The sequence below is a fragment of the Sebastes umbrosus genome, chromosome 4 (genome assembly GCF_015220745.1).
Source record: "Sebastes umbrosus isolate fSebUmb1 chromosome 4, fSebUmb1.pri, whole genome shotgun sequence".
Taxonomy (NCBI): domain Eukaryota; kingdom Metazoa; phylum Chordata; class Actinopteri; order Perciformes; family Sebastidae; genus Sebastes; species Sebastes umbrosus.
In genome coordinates, this window is record NC_051272.1 from 7,739,328 (window position 1) to 7,756,861 (window position 17,534).

The 17,534-nt window shown below is 39.0% G+C and overlaps 1 protein-coding gene across 2 annotated transcripts in view; it reads left to right on the forward strand.

The window, feature by feature from the left end:
• tmtc3 (transmembrane O-mannosyltransferase targeting cadherins 3) overlaps nucleotides 1-17,534 on the forward strand; it is a 32,851-nt gene that overhangs the window by 7,448 nt on the left and 7,869 nt on the right. For both annotated transcript variants that reach the window (XM_037767186.1, XM_037767188.1), the window contains exons 4-10: nucleotides 302-401; nucleotides 3,463-3,578; nucleotides 4,914-5,086; nucleotides 9,624-9,876; nucleotides 14,149-14,297; nucleotides 15,113-15,233; nucleotides 15,464-15,575. In XM_037767186.1, coding sequence (XP_037623114.1) covers nucleotides 302-401; nucleotides 3,463-3,578; nucleotides 4,914-5,086; nucleotides 9,624-9,876; nucleotides 14,149-14,297; nucleotides 15,113-15,233; nucleotides 15,464-15,575 — 1,024 coding nt within the window. The remainder of the gene's footprint in view (nucleotides 1-301; nucleotides 402-3,462; nucleotides 3,579-4,913; nucleotides 5,087-9,623; nucleotides 9,877-14,148; nucleotides 14,298-15,112; nucleotides 15,234-15,463; nucleotides 15,576-17,534) is intronic.

Sequence of the window (17,534 nt, forward strand, 5' to 3'; positions counted from 1 at the left end):
TGTCTGTCTGTCTGTCTGTGTCTGTCTGATGTTGTGGGATTATTCATTATTTCATGGGCTATTTTGGGATTTAAAAAAAAAAAATACTGATTTGGAGGTCGATTACCATGGTAACGGTCGAAGCCTTGAAGCATTTGGGTCAGCCCTAATGTGGACCCCTAAATATTTATAACAGCGTGGCATTCATCAAGTATGACTTTAAGATTAATTTACAGTTTAATCTGCACTTCACTGAGACTTAAAATGAACAGAACAGTATGGATGGGCTGCAGTACTAACAGTTGTCACTTTTTATCACCAGGTCACAGGTGTGGTTGGCAGAGCTGAGCTTCTTTCTTCCATCTTTCTCCTGGCTGCTTTCCTGGCCTACACAAAATCAACCAGTGCAGAGCACTCCATTGGTAAGTCTAACGTACCTCACCGGTCTCTCACTTTAATTATGTCTAATGTACGAGATGTATTGGGTTCAAGTCATAAAAGTTTTTTTTATGCCTCCGCGCCGAAAACAGCCGTGACCAGAGGCATTATGTTGCCGGGATGTCCGTCCATACCATTCTTGTGAACGCAATCTCTCAGAAACGCCTGGAGGGAATTTCTCAAATTTGGCACAAACGTCCACTTGGACTCAAGGATGAACGGATTTGAATAAAGTGGTCAAAAGGTCAAGGTCATTGTGACTGCACAAAACTCTTTGTTTTGGCCATAACTCAAGAATTCATATGCTAATTATGACAATTTCACACAAATGTTTAACATAATGATGTTTTGGACAGACATGGATGCAAACTGCAACTACACTGGGTGGGCGGATGTATACAACCGCAAGGCGGTAATTGTAGTTTTTCATGTGCCCATCCATTAGGCATTCAAAACAGAGACAGAAAACCAATGCCCAAATTCCCACCTTTAATTGTGTGATGATTCAATTAATTTTAAGTCCTCTGGCAATGTTACAGTCCTGCTTATTCATTAATAAGCAGTAGTAGTCCACAGTCGTGTGAAATGTTCGTGTGAATAAGGATGTTTGTGGCAACAGGAAGGGTTGGGTTAGGATCAAACAAGCTCAGGGCCACAGGCCACTTTGCAGCTTGGTAAATACAAATGGAACATCTATGTCAACACACCTGTTTCTTTAGGTCTACTGTAATTGGTAATTTGTGTTCAATGTACTGGAAGCTGTCACACAGTTAGAGGGTAGGGTTTGTTGTCATTAAATACACCTGAGTGCATTTGTTATTATAATTGCATTCAGAGGAAAATCACTACGCCGCATTGACGTCTTTTTAATTTCTTTAATTTGTTTGTGCAACAGGCAGTAACCATCTATAATAAAGGCCTTTGAGCTTTTAATTGGATTCACATTGAATTGCTCTAGGTCTGGGTCAGTTCTTTGTTCACATTTGAACATAACAAACTGACAGAAACCATGACAGCAAGCTGTAACCGTAACTAGAGCCACACCAATCCTGTTTTTTTTATGTGATATGTGGGAGTATATAATCCACCTAACCCTTATTAAACAGCTTTGTTGAATACTCTATTCTGATTGGTCAATTTCAGCATTCTATTGTGTGTTATTTCTTCATAGCTGACCGCTGTTATGAATAACAGACCGTTGCTATGGACACAATTCTGATCTCCATACACAGCGACAGGATTTTGTTTTTTTTAGCAGAAGCAATAAAATCAGTTTAAAATCAAGTTTATCCTTTAGTAAGTAGCTGTGTATTAAGTGGGGTATTTTACAATACTCCCTACATTATTATCCCTTACATAATGAATGGGCATCCTGGTGACTATAAGAGATAGGGTTGGCGAGGACCTTTGTTGCATGTTGTTCACCATCTCTCTCCCTTCATTTCTGGTCATCTCTCTGCTGTCGCTGTGTCCAATTAAAGGCATAAAATGTCCCCCAAATTTAAAAAATAAATAAATAAATCAGCTACTGCCATTTCAGTCAATATTGCTTTTTTTAACTTGGGCTGTCAATCAATTAAAATATTTAATTGTGAATCAATTGCATGATTGTCCACAGTTAATCATGATTAATCACAAATTAATCATACATTTTTTATCTGTTCAAAATGTACCTTTTAAAGGGAGATTTGCTTTATGCAAATGTATGTATATATTTATTACTGGAAATCAATTAACACAAAAAAATAACCCTCACAGGTACTTAATTTATCATAAAAATATGCTCAAATCATAACATGGCAAACTGAAGCCTAACATGCAACAACAGCTGTCAGTGTGCTGACTTGACTATGACTTGCCCCAAACTGCATGTGATTATCATAAAGTGGGCATGTCTGTAAAGGGGAGACTCGTGGGTAGCCATAGAACCCCTTTTTTATTTAAATATCTTGAGGTCAGAGGTCAAGGGGACCCCTTTGAAAATGGCCATGACAGTTTGTCCTTGCCAAACTTTAGCGCTAGTTTGAGGCGTTATTTAACCGCCTTCGCAACAAGCTAGTATGACATGGTTGGTACCAGTGAATTCCTTAGGTTTTCTAGTTTCATATGATGCCAGCATCTCCACTCTAGCTTTAAAACTGTGTAAGAATTTGCATTAAATGCGTTAATATTGCGTTTACTTTGACAGCCCTATTTTTAAAGCATCACCATTGTTGATAAGGATCCCTTAAATTAGGTTATTTAAGAATCTTATCAAGACAAATCGGCTTATCGGCCAAAAGGTTCACAGATACCGTTAAATCTACAGTATGATAAGCTAAAATTGTTTGTATTTATGCAGGTTGTTGTGTTGGAATCGCCTGCCTGTCTGTTAACACACATTTCCTCGGGCACCTGGCAGCTCTTTTAAGCTGTGTCCCAATTCAGAGGCTGACTCTTTGAAAGATCTGAAGGCTGAAATTGCTCTTCCCTCCCTAATGAGCCTCACTGAGACCAAAACTAATGGTCCATTCAGGAAGTTCTCATTAAGTCCCTAAGTCCAATATTTCAAAGTTTATGACCAAGATGTCGCCCTTAACTGACCAACAAAGAATAAATAACACTGGGAATTGGGGGACGTTCCATAATGCTGTTTACAGGACGAAATGTGATGTTTCACTTAAACACATGGTGGATGACTGGCAAAAAGTGTGCTTGGCAAATGCAAAATATATCCATATAACTACCATTTCCCTGTAATGATTAACAACATCCTCCATGCTGACAAGAGCAAACAGAGGTTAATCCATTATTTTCACCCTGGCTTTTTTGCATTGGCGTAGCAAAGTTCAAGTGGTATTTACCAGTGATTGATGGCCACTTAAGTGCAAATGCTCAAATGTGACAATTCCCGACTTGACATGTTGATGAAGATTGTCTGTTTCTTATATAATTTGGATCACGAAAATCTAGACCAAGAATTCGCTCACTTCGTATATAATGGACGAACCATTGTAAAAGGTTGTGTAAAGGTTATCTGTTATTTGTGTATATTCTTTCTTTCAGTTTGGGCTCCCATCGCTCTGACCGTTGTTTTAGTGGCTGCAGCGACGCTGTGTAAGGAGCAGGGAATCACGGTCGTCGGCATCTGCTGTGTCTATGAAGTGTTTGTTGCGCAAGGGGTAAGGCTCCAAAACTTGGTCACTCTGTTCCTTTTGGTCACACCTGCTCCATGAAAACACAGCTGGCTTTTTGCTATTGAGTTCGTTTTTAGCATAAATTTAAAGATAGTGTTAACAAGCAGTTGCCACCTGGATTAGGTTATGGTTAGATAGTATATCAGACAGATACATATCTAGCACTAAACAAGCCTTAATCCTCTGAACCCCATGCACTTTCAGGGTGTTTTTTTTGCTCCTGTCACATTTTACTCACTGCGGCCTCGTTTTTCACAGCAATATAGAAGTCCTGCACTTCTATGGAAACACAATCGTGGCTAGAGAGAACTTAAATGTATTTTGTGAAGTTGAATTTCTTTGATAATGTATTTTACATAAATAGGAAAACACAATACATAATTTTTCCAACTGGCCACGAGTGTTAACAATATTGGGGGAAAAATCGAGGCTCCATTTGCTATACATATTGAACCATTTACATTTTTTATAACCTCTACTTAACCTTTCCTTTCAAACCCGACAGCGGTTTTGGGGGTTCGCCAAAGATCACTATTTAAAAAGATTGAATAGCCTATTTTTGTTGCTACTCAGTACGCAACATTCTGTTTAAACCTGTTATTTCGGCACAGTTGCAGATAAAGATCAGGCTACGCTAATATGATTAGTAGTAGACTATTTGTAGAATTAGATTATAGTGGTGCGTAGGATTGTTTCTAACTCGTGTGATCCAAACATTTCCAATAACACCAGAGCGTTATAAAGTCCAAAAGTCAAAATGTTTTGAGAAAAGATTGATGTAATCATTTCAAAAATTTGTAACATGTTTTTTATCTAACAGAATATTCTGCTTCAATCCATATTTGTTGGCGTTTAGCCTTTCAAAAACAATATTTTTGCTCTCTTGCTTACCAAACATGAAGGGAGGCCTGCAACTGTAACGGGGCGGTCTAGCAGCAATCTAACAGCATCATAAATTATATTTATTTAACCACAATAACAAAAAATCTTTTTCAGCTCTACACTATTATGGTAAATCGTTACAAAAAAGATAATATTATGTATCTGCATACGCTTGGCGAATCCGTCATTTTCAGAAGAAAATGAAAGCGACGAGATATGTTCAATAAAGAAAGTTGATTTAACAAAAAAAGGCCAACTCATTTAATACACTGAATCATGGGGAGGAGAGGGGGAGCTTCAAGGAAAATAGGTTGAGAACCACTGATTTAAAGTATAAAAAAAAGTGGAATTTAAATCTGAAAGTATGTCAGAACCATTAACACTATAATGCTGAGTTGACCCTTCCTTCCTGTGTTTCTCCTGTTGCTGTTCTCTCAGTTTACCTTGCCCATGCTGTTGGACACACTGCGGCAAGTTTTGCAGGGTAAAGACGGTTTCCCCTATGCCGTCCTGCAAACTCTGCTAAAGCTCATTGTCCTCGTCATCAGCACCCTGCTGCTCGTCATCGTCAGGGTCCAAGTCATCCAGTCCCAGCTTCCTGTCTTCACCAGGTAGGCAGCATTATCCCATCAGCAGCAACAAAATGCTGCTTAAATTGCATTTCAGTCTTACAACCTTTTAAAGTGTTTTTCTCCCTGCTTGCCAACTACATTGTTTTTTATTGGTGTATCGGGAATTGATTTTACAGATCAAATACACTAAAGGCTTACATTTCACTGTCATTTTTATTGCTACGAACAGCGTGATGTGATTATTTTTAGGGCAATTCAATTTGTTTTTAGTGCATTGTTGTTAAATCTTAAAGTGTGGACAGTTTTTACAAGTCTAGCACTGCAGCTGCTGTATCTTATCTGCACAAAAGGATAAGACATTTGTAGATACTAAAGGGCAGTGGAATGCAGTCAAAGTCATGATTTGAATGTAAATGGATTGCAGGATTATATAAACACATTATACTAGCCGGGGTTCTTTATTTATTCCAGATTATGTAATAGTTTACATAATGTCTTTTTATTTGATTAGAGTAGAAAATCTTCCCATGGCCACTGACTTCCTGCTGCAGATGGATGTTATTTACAGGCCGAGAACTATTTTCTAGTGCACACAGTTCTGCGTGAAAATGAATTATACATACTGTACATACATTTGCATTGTGCATGTGTAGCTCTAATTCCTTGATCTCAAATGTTGAAAGCAATCAGTTGCGAGGAGTTCAAAGGCCAAAGCCACAGCAACCTGAAACCAACTAAAAATATTCCCTGTAATCCTCTTACATGTCAGTGAATTTAGAAGGAGAAAATCTAGTGTGTTTTTATCTTTTTGATCCTCCAATGCCTTGCATTGAGTTATGAGCATCCTAGCATATATACGGTGCCCCCTTGACTCATGCCGATATCCCCGTGAGGCATACCAACGTGGCATGTGATTAATGCTGTAATGGGATATATATAATCTGTTGAGGAAGTTAACAGTGAGATTGTTATCACTACAGAGGAATTTTATCACTAACACGATAGGTGCACATAGCTGGTGGAGAGCACAGGATCTCCTCTCACTCATGACACCTTTTGATTATGACAAAGTACAAATCACAGTGAAGCTGAGTTGCGCTTATACTTAAGCAGGTCATAAAATAAAAACACGGAGGCTCCGTAGTCTGAACCAAGACGGAAACAACTCCTTATTTTCCACATTGTCTACGGCATCGCATTACAGCTTCACTCATTCCGTTTCTATCTTTCACAATAAAAGCCCAACTTAAACTCAACAAAACAGCTTACAATAGCGTTGGGTGACAAAAATACTCCCTCAATGATCATCTGCCCTCGCAGCGCTGCTGCTCTTGGTTGTCTTTTCCAGTTTATCTTAAGGTTAAAGTTTTCAACACACCTCTGTCCAAGTGAAGAATAAAACTTTCATGCATAGTAACTAGGGGCTGTCAATCGATTCAAATATTTAATCGCATAATTGTCCATAGATAATCATGATTAATCTCATATTTTTTATCTGTTCAAAATCACATATCTTGAGGTGAGAGGTCAAGGGACCCCTTTGAAAATGGCCATGCCAGTTTTTCTTCGCCAAAATTTAGTGTACGTTTGGAGCGTTATTTAACCTGCTTTGTGACAAACACGACATGGTTGGTACCAATGGATTCCTGGATTCTTGTTTCATATGACTCCAGTATCTTCACTCTAGCTTTAAAACTGAGCCCGCTACAACCTAAAAATCGCAAGTTGCCTTAATGCGTTATTATCGCATGAACTTTGACAGCCCTAGTAGTAACGCACGCACAGGCGCTTTGGGGTTGCCGTTGACGACAACATCCAACAAACACTGCCCACACTGACATTTATGGGCAGTGACATTTCAGCAAAGGCGCCACCCGTCGGTGTTTGCTCTCAGCAGCTCAGGTTCTGAAGGTTGCCCGTCGGCCATATCCTTCCCGCTGCAGCCTCTCTCATTTTTTCAGCTGTATACTCTGGCACTAATAAATACGTCTGAATATCCGAGTCCATACGTCCATAACATCCTCTGCACTCAATTTTTGGGATGCCATCTTCGCTGTTGGAAACGTAACTAGTTTGCAATACAAGCAAACAAAACAAGGAAGTTCAGCCTGTAGTTCTTCCTTGCATCCAACTACATCACTGTCACGTCAAATGATGGCACTGGATGCAGGAAGAACAACAGATTTTGCAGTTGCGCCCCACAGAACATCTGCAACAACGGCAGGCATTTTTTACACAATATCCCTAACTCGGATAGATAGAGGTTGAAAATCAGCAAATGTTACCTTGAAGACATCATAATGTACCATATGATACTATATTATGTTAATTAGGGCTGTGTATTGGCAAAAATATGGCAATACAATACGTATCATGACACAGAGGTTACGATGCAATATATTGCGATGCCGTAAGCAAAGCGATATATTGCGATAAATCCAATATTAGGAAATCTGTCATAGTAGAAAGAACACACCAAGAACACACCATATGCATAAAATCAGTTTACTTTTTTACAGTCCCTGTAACATCCAGCACTACCTTTTGTGCAATTTGAGCCACTGTCTGCCACAAATCTTTGCATATAAACTATTAATTAAAAAATCAAAACATAATATTGCGATACGTATGTGTATCAATATTTTGTTACACCCCTAATAGTAATGTGTTTCTATTTTTATTCTGTTCTTATTTTAGTTTATGTACCTCTCTATACTGATCTGTATTTATTTCCGTCCCCGCCGGGGATCAATAAAGGTGTATCTTAATCTTAATTGATGACATGAGCGGTGAGAACACGACGTCTATGGCCAAATGTTAATAGGTTTATTTGATTAAGTGTTGATCGAATCTTAAACTATTTTGACATTGTCTGTACATGATTCCGCACAGTCTCAACCCGATGGCATTCGATCGCAAAGATAAAATTCCAGACAATTGGCCTGGATGTGCTAATCCTCTAGCCGTAATCCTAAAGATGACGCCAGATTGTCTGAAGAATTTCTGTGTTCGAGCCATAACAATACTGCATATTTAGATTATCACCATCCCGGTCCGGGATTAGTTGCTAAAGAAGTGGTCGTCTGAAACAAGTTTGGACTATCTGCTTTACCAGAGCGGTTTAGATACAAATACAGGCTGGAGGTGCTTAACTTAAACATCGAAGAGAGACAGACCTACGAGTTAAGGATCTGGGGACGTCACTGGCAGTTGTATAGACAAAACATGTCCATCGTGACTGCAGGATAAACTGTCTTCATTCACATTTTAGAGCGCTGTCTTTTTTTTCTTAGATCAAATGTTTTCATTGTAGGAGCCTTCACCAGATGGGTTACATATTTCTATATATATATATGATTACAGTTGCGTTTATAGTTCAATTCAATTCCAATTATTTGTCTTGCTAGTAATGGGGTCAAAGGACGACAGTGTATGTCGTTAGTTGCTTGTCTGCACACTAGTGGAGAGTAAAATACAACTGCTACTGGCCAGACAGCCATGAGGTTTTAGAACGGATATTCATTGTCACAAGTCAGTGGTTCCTAATGACTCTGAAGACCCTCTAATCAATTAGGAGTGCCACAATGAGGTCAGACTTTCCTCTTGACCAGAAATTTGGTCCACGACCAAGTGTCGTAAATAATTAGTGTAAAATGACGATTGAAATTTGCCGTGGACGACATAATGGTCACCAGAAGATGAATCCTAATGTCTGAGCCCTGACATTTCCTTTAGTGTAATGTTTAGGCTGATTTTTATTATACACTACAAAATGTAATGGGGCAGATTGATATGTAATTTACTACACATACATTCATGCACTCCGGAGGGTAACCTCTTTCCATTTTTCATTATCTGAGCTTTCCTCCATCAAAATATAATGCAAAGTATCTCATTATTCAATAGGAACATTGATAAAGCGCATTCTCAATGGAATGATAGGCCTTTTTTCGTTTTAGATTGCCTTTCCTTTAGCATTACTATAGAGAAGCACTGGACTGGATTAACCTTACATACTGTGCAGGCTGTAGGTCTTTTAAAAATGCAAAACATTGAGATTTCATCTCGCAGCCGGTGTTGTTGGGATTATGGTTGCTATGGGGAGCATGTGGGCTCGCCATGATGACAGAGAGAACGAGGGAATCCTGTATTAGATTAAATGTAAACAATTGTAAACGGTAAAATGCATCAATCTCTTGCACTGGACATGAATATGACATTGCTTTTGTTGCCCTCCTGATTTATTAGATGTGGTTCTGGAAAGATGGATTTAGAGATACATATGTACAGTATCTGTATATAGGTACTGTTTTTATAGATCTACATAGATATAATGCAGTTCAAGCCCTGCAAAACAAAAAGCTGTAGATTTGGTATATAGTAGACTACTACAGATGTTTCTTTTATTTAAGTTTAATTAAATGATCTTTATCATTTGCTTCTACATTCTCAGTTTTTTTTCCTCACAAACATCATGCCAGTATACCACATCACACATATGTTTACCCTCTCCTGCTCCCACCATCCCATGCTTTATTGAACAGACCAACTTTCTTCTCTGTGTCCTCTCTTGTAGATTTGATAACCCGGCAGCAGTCAGCTCCACTCCCACAAGACAATTGACTTTCAACTACCTACTTCCTGTGAATGCATGGCTTCTGCTGAATCCCTCTGAGCTCTGCTGCGACTGGACTATGGGCACCATCCCTCTGGTGGAGTCCCTCCTAGACCTCCGTAACCTGGCCACCCTGGGGTTCTACACTTTCCTGGGCCTGCTTGCTTACCACAGCCTGCGCTACAGACACAGCTCTGCCAAGACTGTCATCATGGTGAGACCATCTTTTATACCCAACAGCAGCATTGCTACACTAAACCAAAGTCGCGCACCATAAGCCATAATAAATATAATTTGAAGCTGAAAAAAAGATTCTTTATACCCTAGACCATGTATAGGATAATGTACAGCGAGCCAGTGATTGTTGCGCAATAAACCCTGGCAGGGTGATGCAGGACCCCGACGCGAAGGGGTTTATTTCTCAACAATGACCGGCTCGCTGTACATTATCCCGCTTATTACACAGCTAGTTAAGAAATCAATGATTTAACTGCGTCCATAGAAACAGTCTGTTATACATAGCAACGGTCTGCTATAAAGAAATAACAGACCCCAGAATGAAAGTATTCAACAAAGCCGTGTAATAAAGGGATGTTAATAATTAACCGTTTAACTGTTTTGACCGATTAATGTCATCAGTTACACAGTTAAAAAATATTTAAAACAATTTTAAAAAATAAGCTGCGCAAAATTGGGAGGAACGGCTTGTCACTAAAATGGCAGGTCCACCTTAAAAGGTCAGCCCACCTTAAATGAACCTGGGCCTAAGTTGTCGCTAACTTCGGGGCTAACCCCTTCACTTTAATCACAAACAAGTCACGGGAACTTGGCCTGGGTCTTGAGGAGTAGCAGCATTTATTCACCAGCAAATACCCACAACTGTGCACACACTGCACTGCTACGTTCACAGCTACAACGTTACTGCTGACTTCATACTCACTGTAACACACACGGCGTGCCACTGGACTCGCAATGCACTGTTAGAAACCCTGACAGAGCACGCAAGGCAGACACAATTCAGCTAATCGAATCAACTAATTGATACGGTGGAGACTTATTAGGAAAGTGGCTGCATGTGTTCACAACTATGCACGCAACATCGTGGCTGCTAACTCTCCCGTACGGGTGAACTGGGGACTCCGTTGCCTTGTTTTGTGCGTACACTACAGCTGGCAGTGAATTATAGATTTTACCATGTTTGTGCATCAGGGTATTGTTGCAGCAGGGCGGCTTGTAGGCACTTCAACCACAGCACCCAGCATGCAAGGCACTGATCTTGTCGGTTAATGATTGGTTAACGAAGGCTGGCTATCGGTCAGAAAAAAAAATTCTAAATGAGCATCCCTACTTGGACACCCATGAACAAAACCTCATTAAAACTATGTGTGTAAAACAAATGTTACATTTTTTTCCATCCTTGTTAATAAAAATAGGGCTTGACGAACTTCCAATCTTTTTTTATTGTGCATTACTCTATGGAGCTTTCACTTGGCAGGTTCTTTTTTCCCACCATTTCTAAAAAGGGTACATTCACTTTGAACTACTCAGATTTGGTTGAATAGCATCATTAGCTGCAAATAGTTCACAAATCAAAGAACTCCTTTTGTGTTTAAAGGAATAAATCGGGGTCAATCAGGGCAAGAAACTCAAGCTAAAGTGGTTCCTCATGTTCACCAGCCACATCCATCCTTTTACACACACTGCAGATAATTTAACTTTATCCAACTTAATTGAGTATTGGATCAGAGCATTTTTAGCAGATGCTAAAATTGACCTTTACTTGCTAAACTCATTTTCATTGTCATCTGTATTTTAGTACCATTGTTTAGACTCTCATCTTTGTTATTCACAGTCTGTTTTTATTGATAATTTGTGTGACGTACGCTACATTACATTGTTGAATCACTATCAGACAAAATAAGGATTGCAGAACATACTTGACAGCTTTATCATTAAAACATCTAAAAACATTTCTATTTAGCAAACAGAGGAAATTAAATGACAAAAAATAGGGCAATATCTGTCAGCACAAATGGGAGAGATAAAACATAAGCTCTTACGTGAGCGAGTAGTGATTGTTCATAGTGGCACACAGAAACAAATTAGCATCTGTTGTGCAACAGGCCCATGGCTCGCTTACTTGAAGGTCAGTAAACTTCCTCACAGTATTGCTCTTAGCTTCAGTTTTAGAAAAGGGCACCACAAATCAACACAAAATAAACTGAATTATGAGCTTTGCAGTGTTTACTCTGGTTTGCTAAGAGCATTTGGAATATGTTGCATAACAATATCATACCACATCAACCTACTTAGCTTTAGTGCAAGGCTGCCAGCTGTCTCACATAGAGATTGATACACAAATTGTTTTAGTGCTGTCCACTAAGGAGGCCTGCTCTGAACTGCCTTTTCTATATCTTTACATAGACAATAGTTGTCTGTTGCTATATTCATGTTCTGGATATGGTATAGAGAACCTTTAAAGGGACTATTTGTAACTTTGTACGCGCATAAATGTAGCGGGTCGGCACACATGCGCGTTCGCGTGTAGCCGCTGTACCCTCCTCCTCTGCCTGCTCGCCTTCACTCAGACAGCTCAGCTCGCTCCACCTCTAGACGTGAACGCGCGTTCACTACATGCTGCAGAAGAGTTAGTTTAGCTCTGAGAATATCTAGTGGATGCACAGGGGACGTTTGTGCAGAAATAAATGCTGCAGCTCCTCCAGACCAACAGAGGTTTCCCGTGTCTTGTGAAGTGACGGAGCTCTACAGAGATTTACGTTGTCTTCTCGTTACCGACCGGGTGCCGGTGTCTCCTCTGCTCTCTCCGGCTGCGGGCGGAGAGAGCAGGGAGACACGCTGCAGAGCCCCGCTGCTTCAGCCTGCACTTAGGCAGGAAAAGCCAACACTAGGATCAGATCTAAATCATGTTCATGGAGAGACCTTCGTCTGGCCAGCTAACATTACTGCCAAGCAGCTGAAATATAGAGTGATATTGTGCTTTTAGCTGACGTGTGTCGCCTCACTGTTTTGAGTGATGCTCGTTCAGGTATATTGAGAGCGAGCAAGCGCGAGCCCGACGCTGACTTTCGTTGATTTCACGGCCACAGGTGTCGCTGTTAAGAAGCATTTCTGAAAGTTACAAATAGTCCCTTTAAATGAAAACCTGATATTTCAAAATGTTAGCTCTACTCTACAGTCAGTTGTTAGCTTGTGAACAAGTTTGAAAACTCTTTAAAATCGCCTTCATCTTGGTTTACACTGCAATTATCTGTATTTTGTCAGATGTTGTTATGGGACCTGATAAAGTCTTTGATGTTGGTAGTAAATACTTCATAATTTGTATAGCAGTGTTCTCCTTCAGAACATACAAAGTGGTTAAGTCAACAGGAGATTAGCAATAATGAATGTCATAAATGGAAAATATTTTTTGTATATGTTAACGAGTTAATACGGAGAAGTACGTATTTTAATAATTGGAATAAAAAAATGTCAAAACGGCAAACTAAAAGCATGTGCCACTTTCACGTGCTTTAACAAATGAGGCCCCAAGTCTCTACACTACATCTAAATCACACTCCGTAGGACTTTAAGCTTAAGGATGGATTCTCCATCTGAATACTTGACATATTATATGACATTTACAGTATAGGGACATTATGACATTTATAGGGAAATAAGTAGGAGGCAGTGTTTTTTTTCCAGTCACTGCAATTGAAAATAAAGAAGTTAAACTTCCGGTTATAAGTGAGTAATAAGGTACCTAAGTATATATTTATAAGTAATATGAATACAGGTCATTATTTTCAGCTCTCACCACTTCCCCTGCCAGTATCCCACATAATCAGCCATGTAACTCCCACAGCAAGACGCTATTTAATAACCAGATCACTGTATAAAACGTGGATTGTTATTTCTTTTGATTGCACTGATTCTATATATAAAAACGGAAAAAACCCTCAGGCTCCAGCCTGTGCAGGAGGATGAACATCCTACAGTACCATATCTGTTCTTGGCATCAGATCATTACACGCATGCTTCTGCCAGCCTGAGTAGCCCCTGCTCATATTGGATTTAACCACTGAAACATCACGTTAGTTTTGCACGTAGCTGCTTTTTTAGAATGTGAATCTAGGACCGCAACATAATGATTATCTTGATTAATATTGAGTCATCCAGAGATAATTGTTTAATTTTAATAAATAAATCCTTTTGTCTATATATGTTTAAAAAAAAATGCTTACAATGCTTTCCTAGAGACAGATGTGACCTCTTGAATCTGCTTGCTTTGTCTGAGCTAACACACAAATATTTAGTCTGCTATCTTAAATGACAAAGATCAGCTGCAGATCATCACATTTAAGAAGCTGGAACCAGAGAATTTTTTGTCAGAAAATATACTAAAATATTTAGTTATATTTTCAAAATAGTTGCCGATTAATAATATGTCAATCAATTAATTGACTAATAACTTATCTCTCTCCTTCAGGCCCTGTCTTTCATCGTCCTGCCTTTTATTCCTGCGTCCAACCTCTTCTTCCCTGTGGGTTTCGTCGTGGCAGAGAGGGTCCTTTATGTGCCCAGTATGGGCTTCTGTGTCCTTGTTGCACATGGATTCAAGATCATCTCACATAAAGGGTGAGTGCTCGTCCAAAATGATATTACTTCCTTAAATATAATAAAACTTATAAAAACAATCAAAACAAATTACTCACAGTTTTGGGGCATGTCAGTCAAGTCAGCACACTGACACACTGACAGCTGTTGTTGCCTGTTGGGCTGCAGTTTGCCATGTTATGATTTGAGCATATTCTTTATGCTAAATGCAGTACCTGTGAGGGTTTCTGGACAATATTTGTCATTATTTTGTGTTGTTAATTGATTTCCAATAATAAAGATATACATACATTTGCATAAAGCAGCATATTTGCCCACTCCCATGTTGATAAGAGTATTAGATACTTGACAAATCTTCCTTTAAGGTACGCTTTGAACAGATAAAAAATGTGTGATTAATTTGCGATTAAATATTTTAATCAATTGAGAGCCCTAGTTTTGATCTTTTGATTAAGCGTATCTACATTGATTGATCAAGGCTCCCAGTCTGTCGGTGACTTCGCCTGTTTCACTCCAGGCAGATTCCCCTCGCTCCCCTCGCTACATGAAAACTTATTTTGGTTCAGTGATTATCTGCGGTCAGTCAGCCTGGTGAAGGCAGGTCAGCGAGCCGCTGTCCACTCAGCTCCCCAGGAGCTGCTGCTGACAGACGGGCGGAGACGTTTACGGAAGGCAGAGTCGATGTGGATTGGATTACAGTCCCCTCGATTCACAGTTATACTACTTCCAAAATCACCAGGCTCTCTGAAATGTTAAATGTTAGCAAATTGAAGTCTTTATTTTATAGTATTACCAAAGAAATACAATTTGAAATTCTTTTACATTTTCTTTTGTAGACACCTGAAGAAGATTTCCTGGTTGATAATCGGGGTGCTTTTAACTACACATGCAGTGAAAACTTTCAACAGGAATTGGGACTGGGAGTCAGAATATACTCTGTTCACCTCTGCCCTGAAGGTAAGCTGGACAGACAATTAAGGCAGCGTTTGACAGCGCGTCTTGCTTTCCAATGTTCCAAAGTTAGAACAAATCTTTTGACACCTTCTGATAAAAGGCAGGATTAAACAGTCTAACGGATGAGTCTTTTAATGGATAGTGATGAATCAGTCTTTTACAAAGCAAGCGTCATGTCATGTCATGTTTCATGTCATGTCATGTCATGTTTCGTAATGTGTCTGCCTCTTCAGGTCAACAAGAACAACGCCAAGTTGTGGAATAATGTCGGCCACGCTCTAGAGAACCAAAACAATTATGAGAAGGCACTGCGGTACTTTCTCCAGGCCACTCGTGTCCAGCCAGGTAAGAAACCTTAATCACGCATTCGTAAATCATTACGATATTTTGACATTTTCTGGATGAAATGATCGTATCACACATTTATTTAATGAAAAAACATCTGCCAGGGCTTGTCAAATTCCAGGTTAAAGAGGATATTGTGTGATCTTTCATGCTTTGCTTTCAGGGGACACACAGTGGGCTGATAATGTTGTCAATACATCACCTGTGTGACAGAATCAGGCTTTTGCTGTCTGTTAATAAACTGTTCTGCCAGTAAGGGCATTTAGCTAAGGGAGATGACTCATTTTTCTCTGCAAGTTCTAACGGAAACTTGAGGAAGCTTAGATAGGTGTAATATGCAAATTAAAATGAAAATTATGTAGTTAGGGAAATTATAAATGCTTAACAACACTACACATTGTACTATCACCTCAAAATTGCAGGGATATTGTGTCGTATTAGGTATTTTTGTTTCCACCCTCTGTTAGTTAAGGCTTTGTGAATCTTACTATATAAAGTGACTACACTCTTGATAACAAAAGCTAGTGTCTATTGTTCATAGTATCAGTAATAGCTTCTGCAAATGCAGTTAGTGTTGAAAGGTGTACCGATACTAGAAAGGTATCGCAATACCCTGCTGTTAAAAACGGTACGACCCCATTTTATTACTGGTACTTTCAATTATCTCATGATGTCGATGTGCGACAGCGGGGCAGTGTGTTTGTGTAGCGCTCTGTTTTAGAGGACAGGGTTTTAGGGTCCCGGGGTTTAGCTCGCGCTAACCGGAGGGATGGAGTCAACAAATGAAGTTGAAAAGAAATTTTAAAGCAGATCATGAACTGATCGCCGGCTCTGTATCAGCAGAACTCCCTTAAAAAAAACAAGGAAAATGATAACGCGGCTCCAATAACCGATCAAATGTACCGATAAAAATAGATCCACCATCTTTTCTGACTCTGTACAAGCATCTTCTGTAATTCGGCAAACACATAATCTACCAAAGAGCACGTGTCTAAGTATTATTTTACCATGATTTCTCAGTAACGTAAAATGGACGGAAAAGAAAAGTAGTTTGTTGGCAAGAGTGACATTCTCTTCACAAACACCACTTCGACACAATACAGCGCTTTCTACAGTTACTGTGGTGTCTTCCTGATTTTAGCAGCTTTTCCCTCAACTTCTCACAGAACTTCATCTGAGTTTATTACCATTTCGTTGTTTTGGATGCCTCCGGCGGGGCCACTGTTTTACCAAAACAAAAAAAGCCTTATTAAGCGCTCTTTAATGAGTGATATCTGGTTGCAAATATAAAGTTAACTTTTTTTAAAGTAATACATTTTAACAATTTTAATTAATAAAAAAATTATTCCTATTTTTCAGTTACTTTTTCTTATGTTTCAGATTTTTGCCTCGGTATCATTTCAGTATCGGTATTGAGATATTTAGGCAGGGTATCGTATCAAAGTTATAATTTTGGTACAGTGACAACAGTAAATGCAGTAGCTAGTTTTCCTATGGTCCACAATTAGGGCTTCACAATTAATACAAATTTAATCGAAATCGCAATATACAATTTTAAATTAAATATTGACGTGCTGCAGAGATGTCCTGGCCTACACGTCATATTAGACAGCCTTAAGAAAACATCTTTGTTTGGTACAGATCCCCCCAAAAGTCACACCATAATCATTTTAATGTTTTTCAATAAAACTGAGAATAACGATACAAAAATGATCATCCCCCCTAATATCGCAAATCATATCGCAATTGCAATCTCAGTCAAAATAATCGCAATTTTGATATTTTATTAAAAATTGTGCAGCCCTATCCACAATGGAACAAAAAGAAAATGGACAAGAAACGTGTGGGCATCAAATAAATAAGAAAAATAATAAGACAAGAAACATTTAAAACAAGACTTAACTATTACAATAACCAAGGAAGGAATCAAATACAAAGGCAAATTAAATATAGAGCATG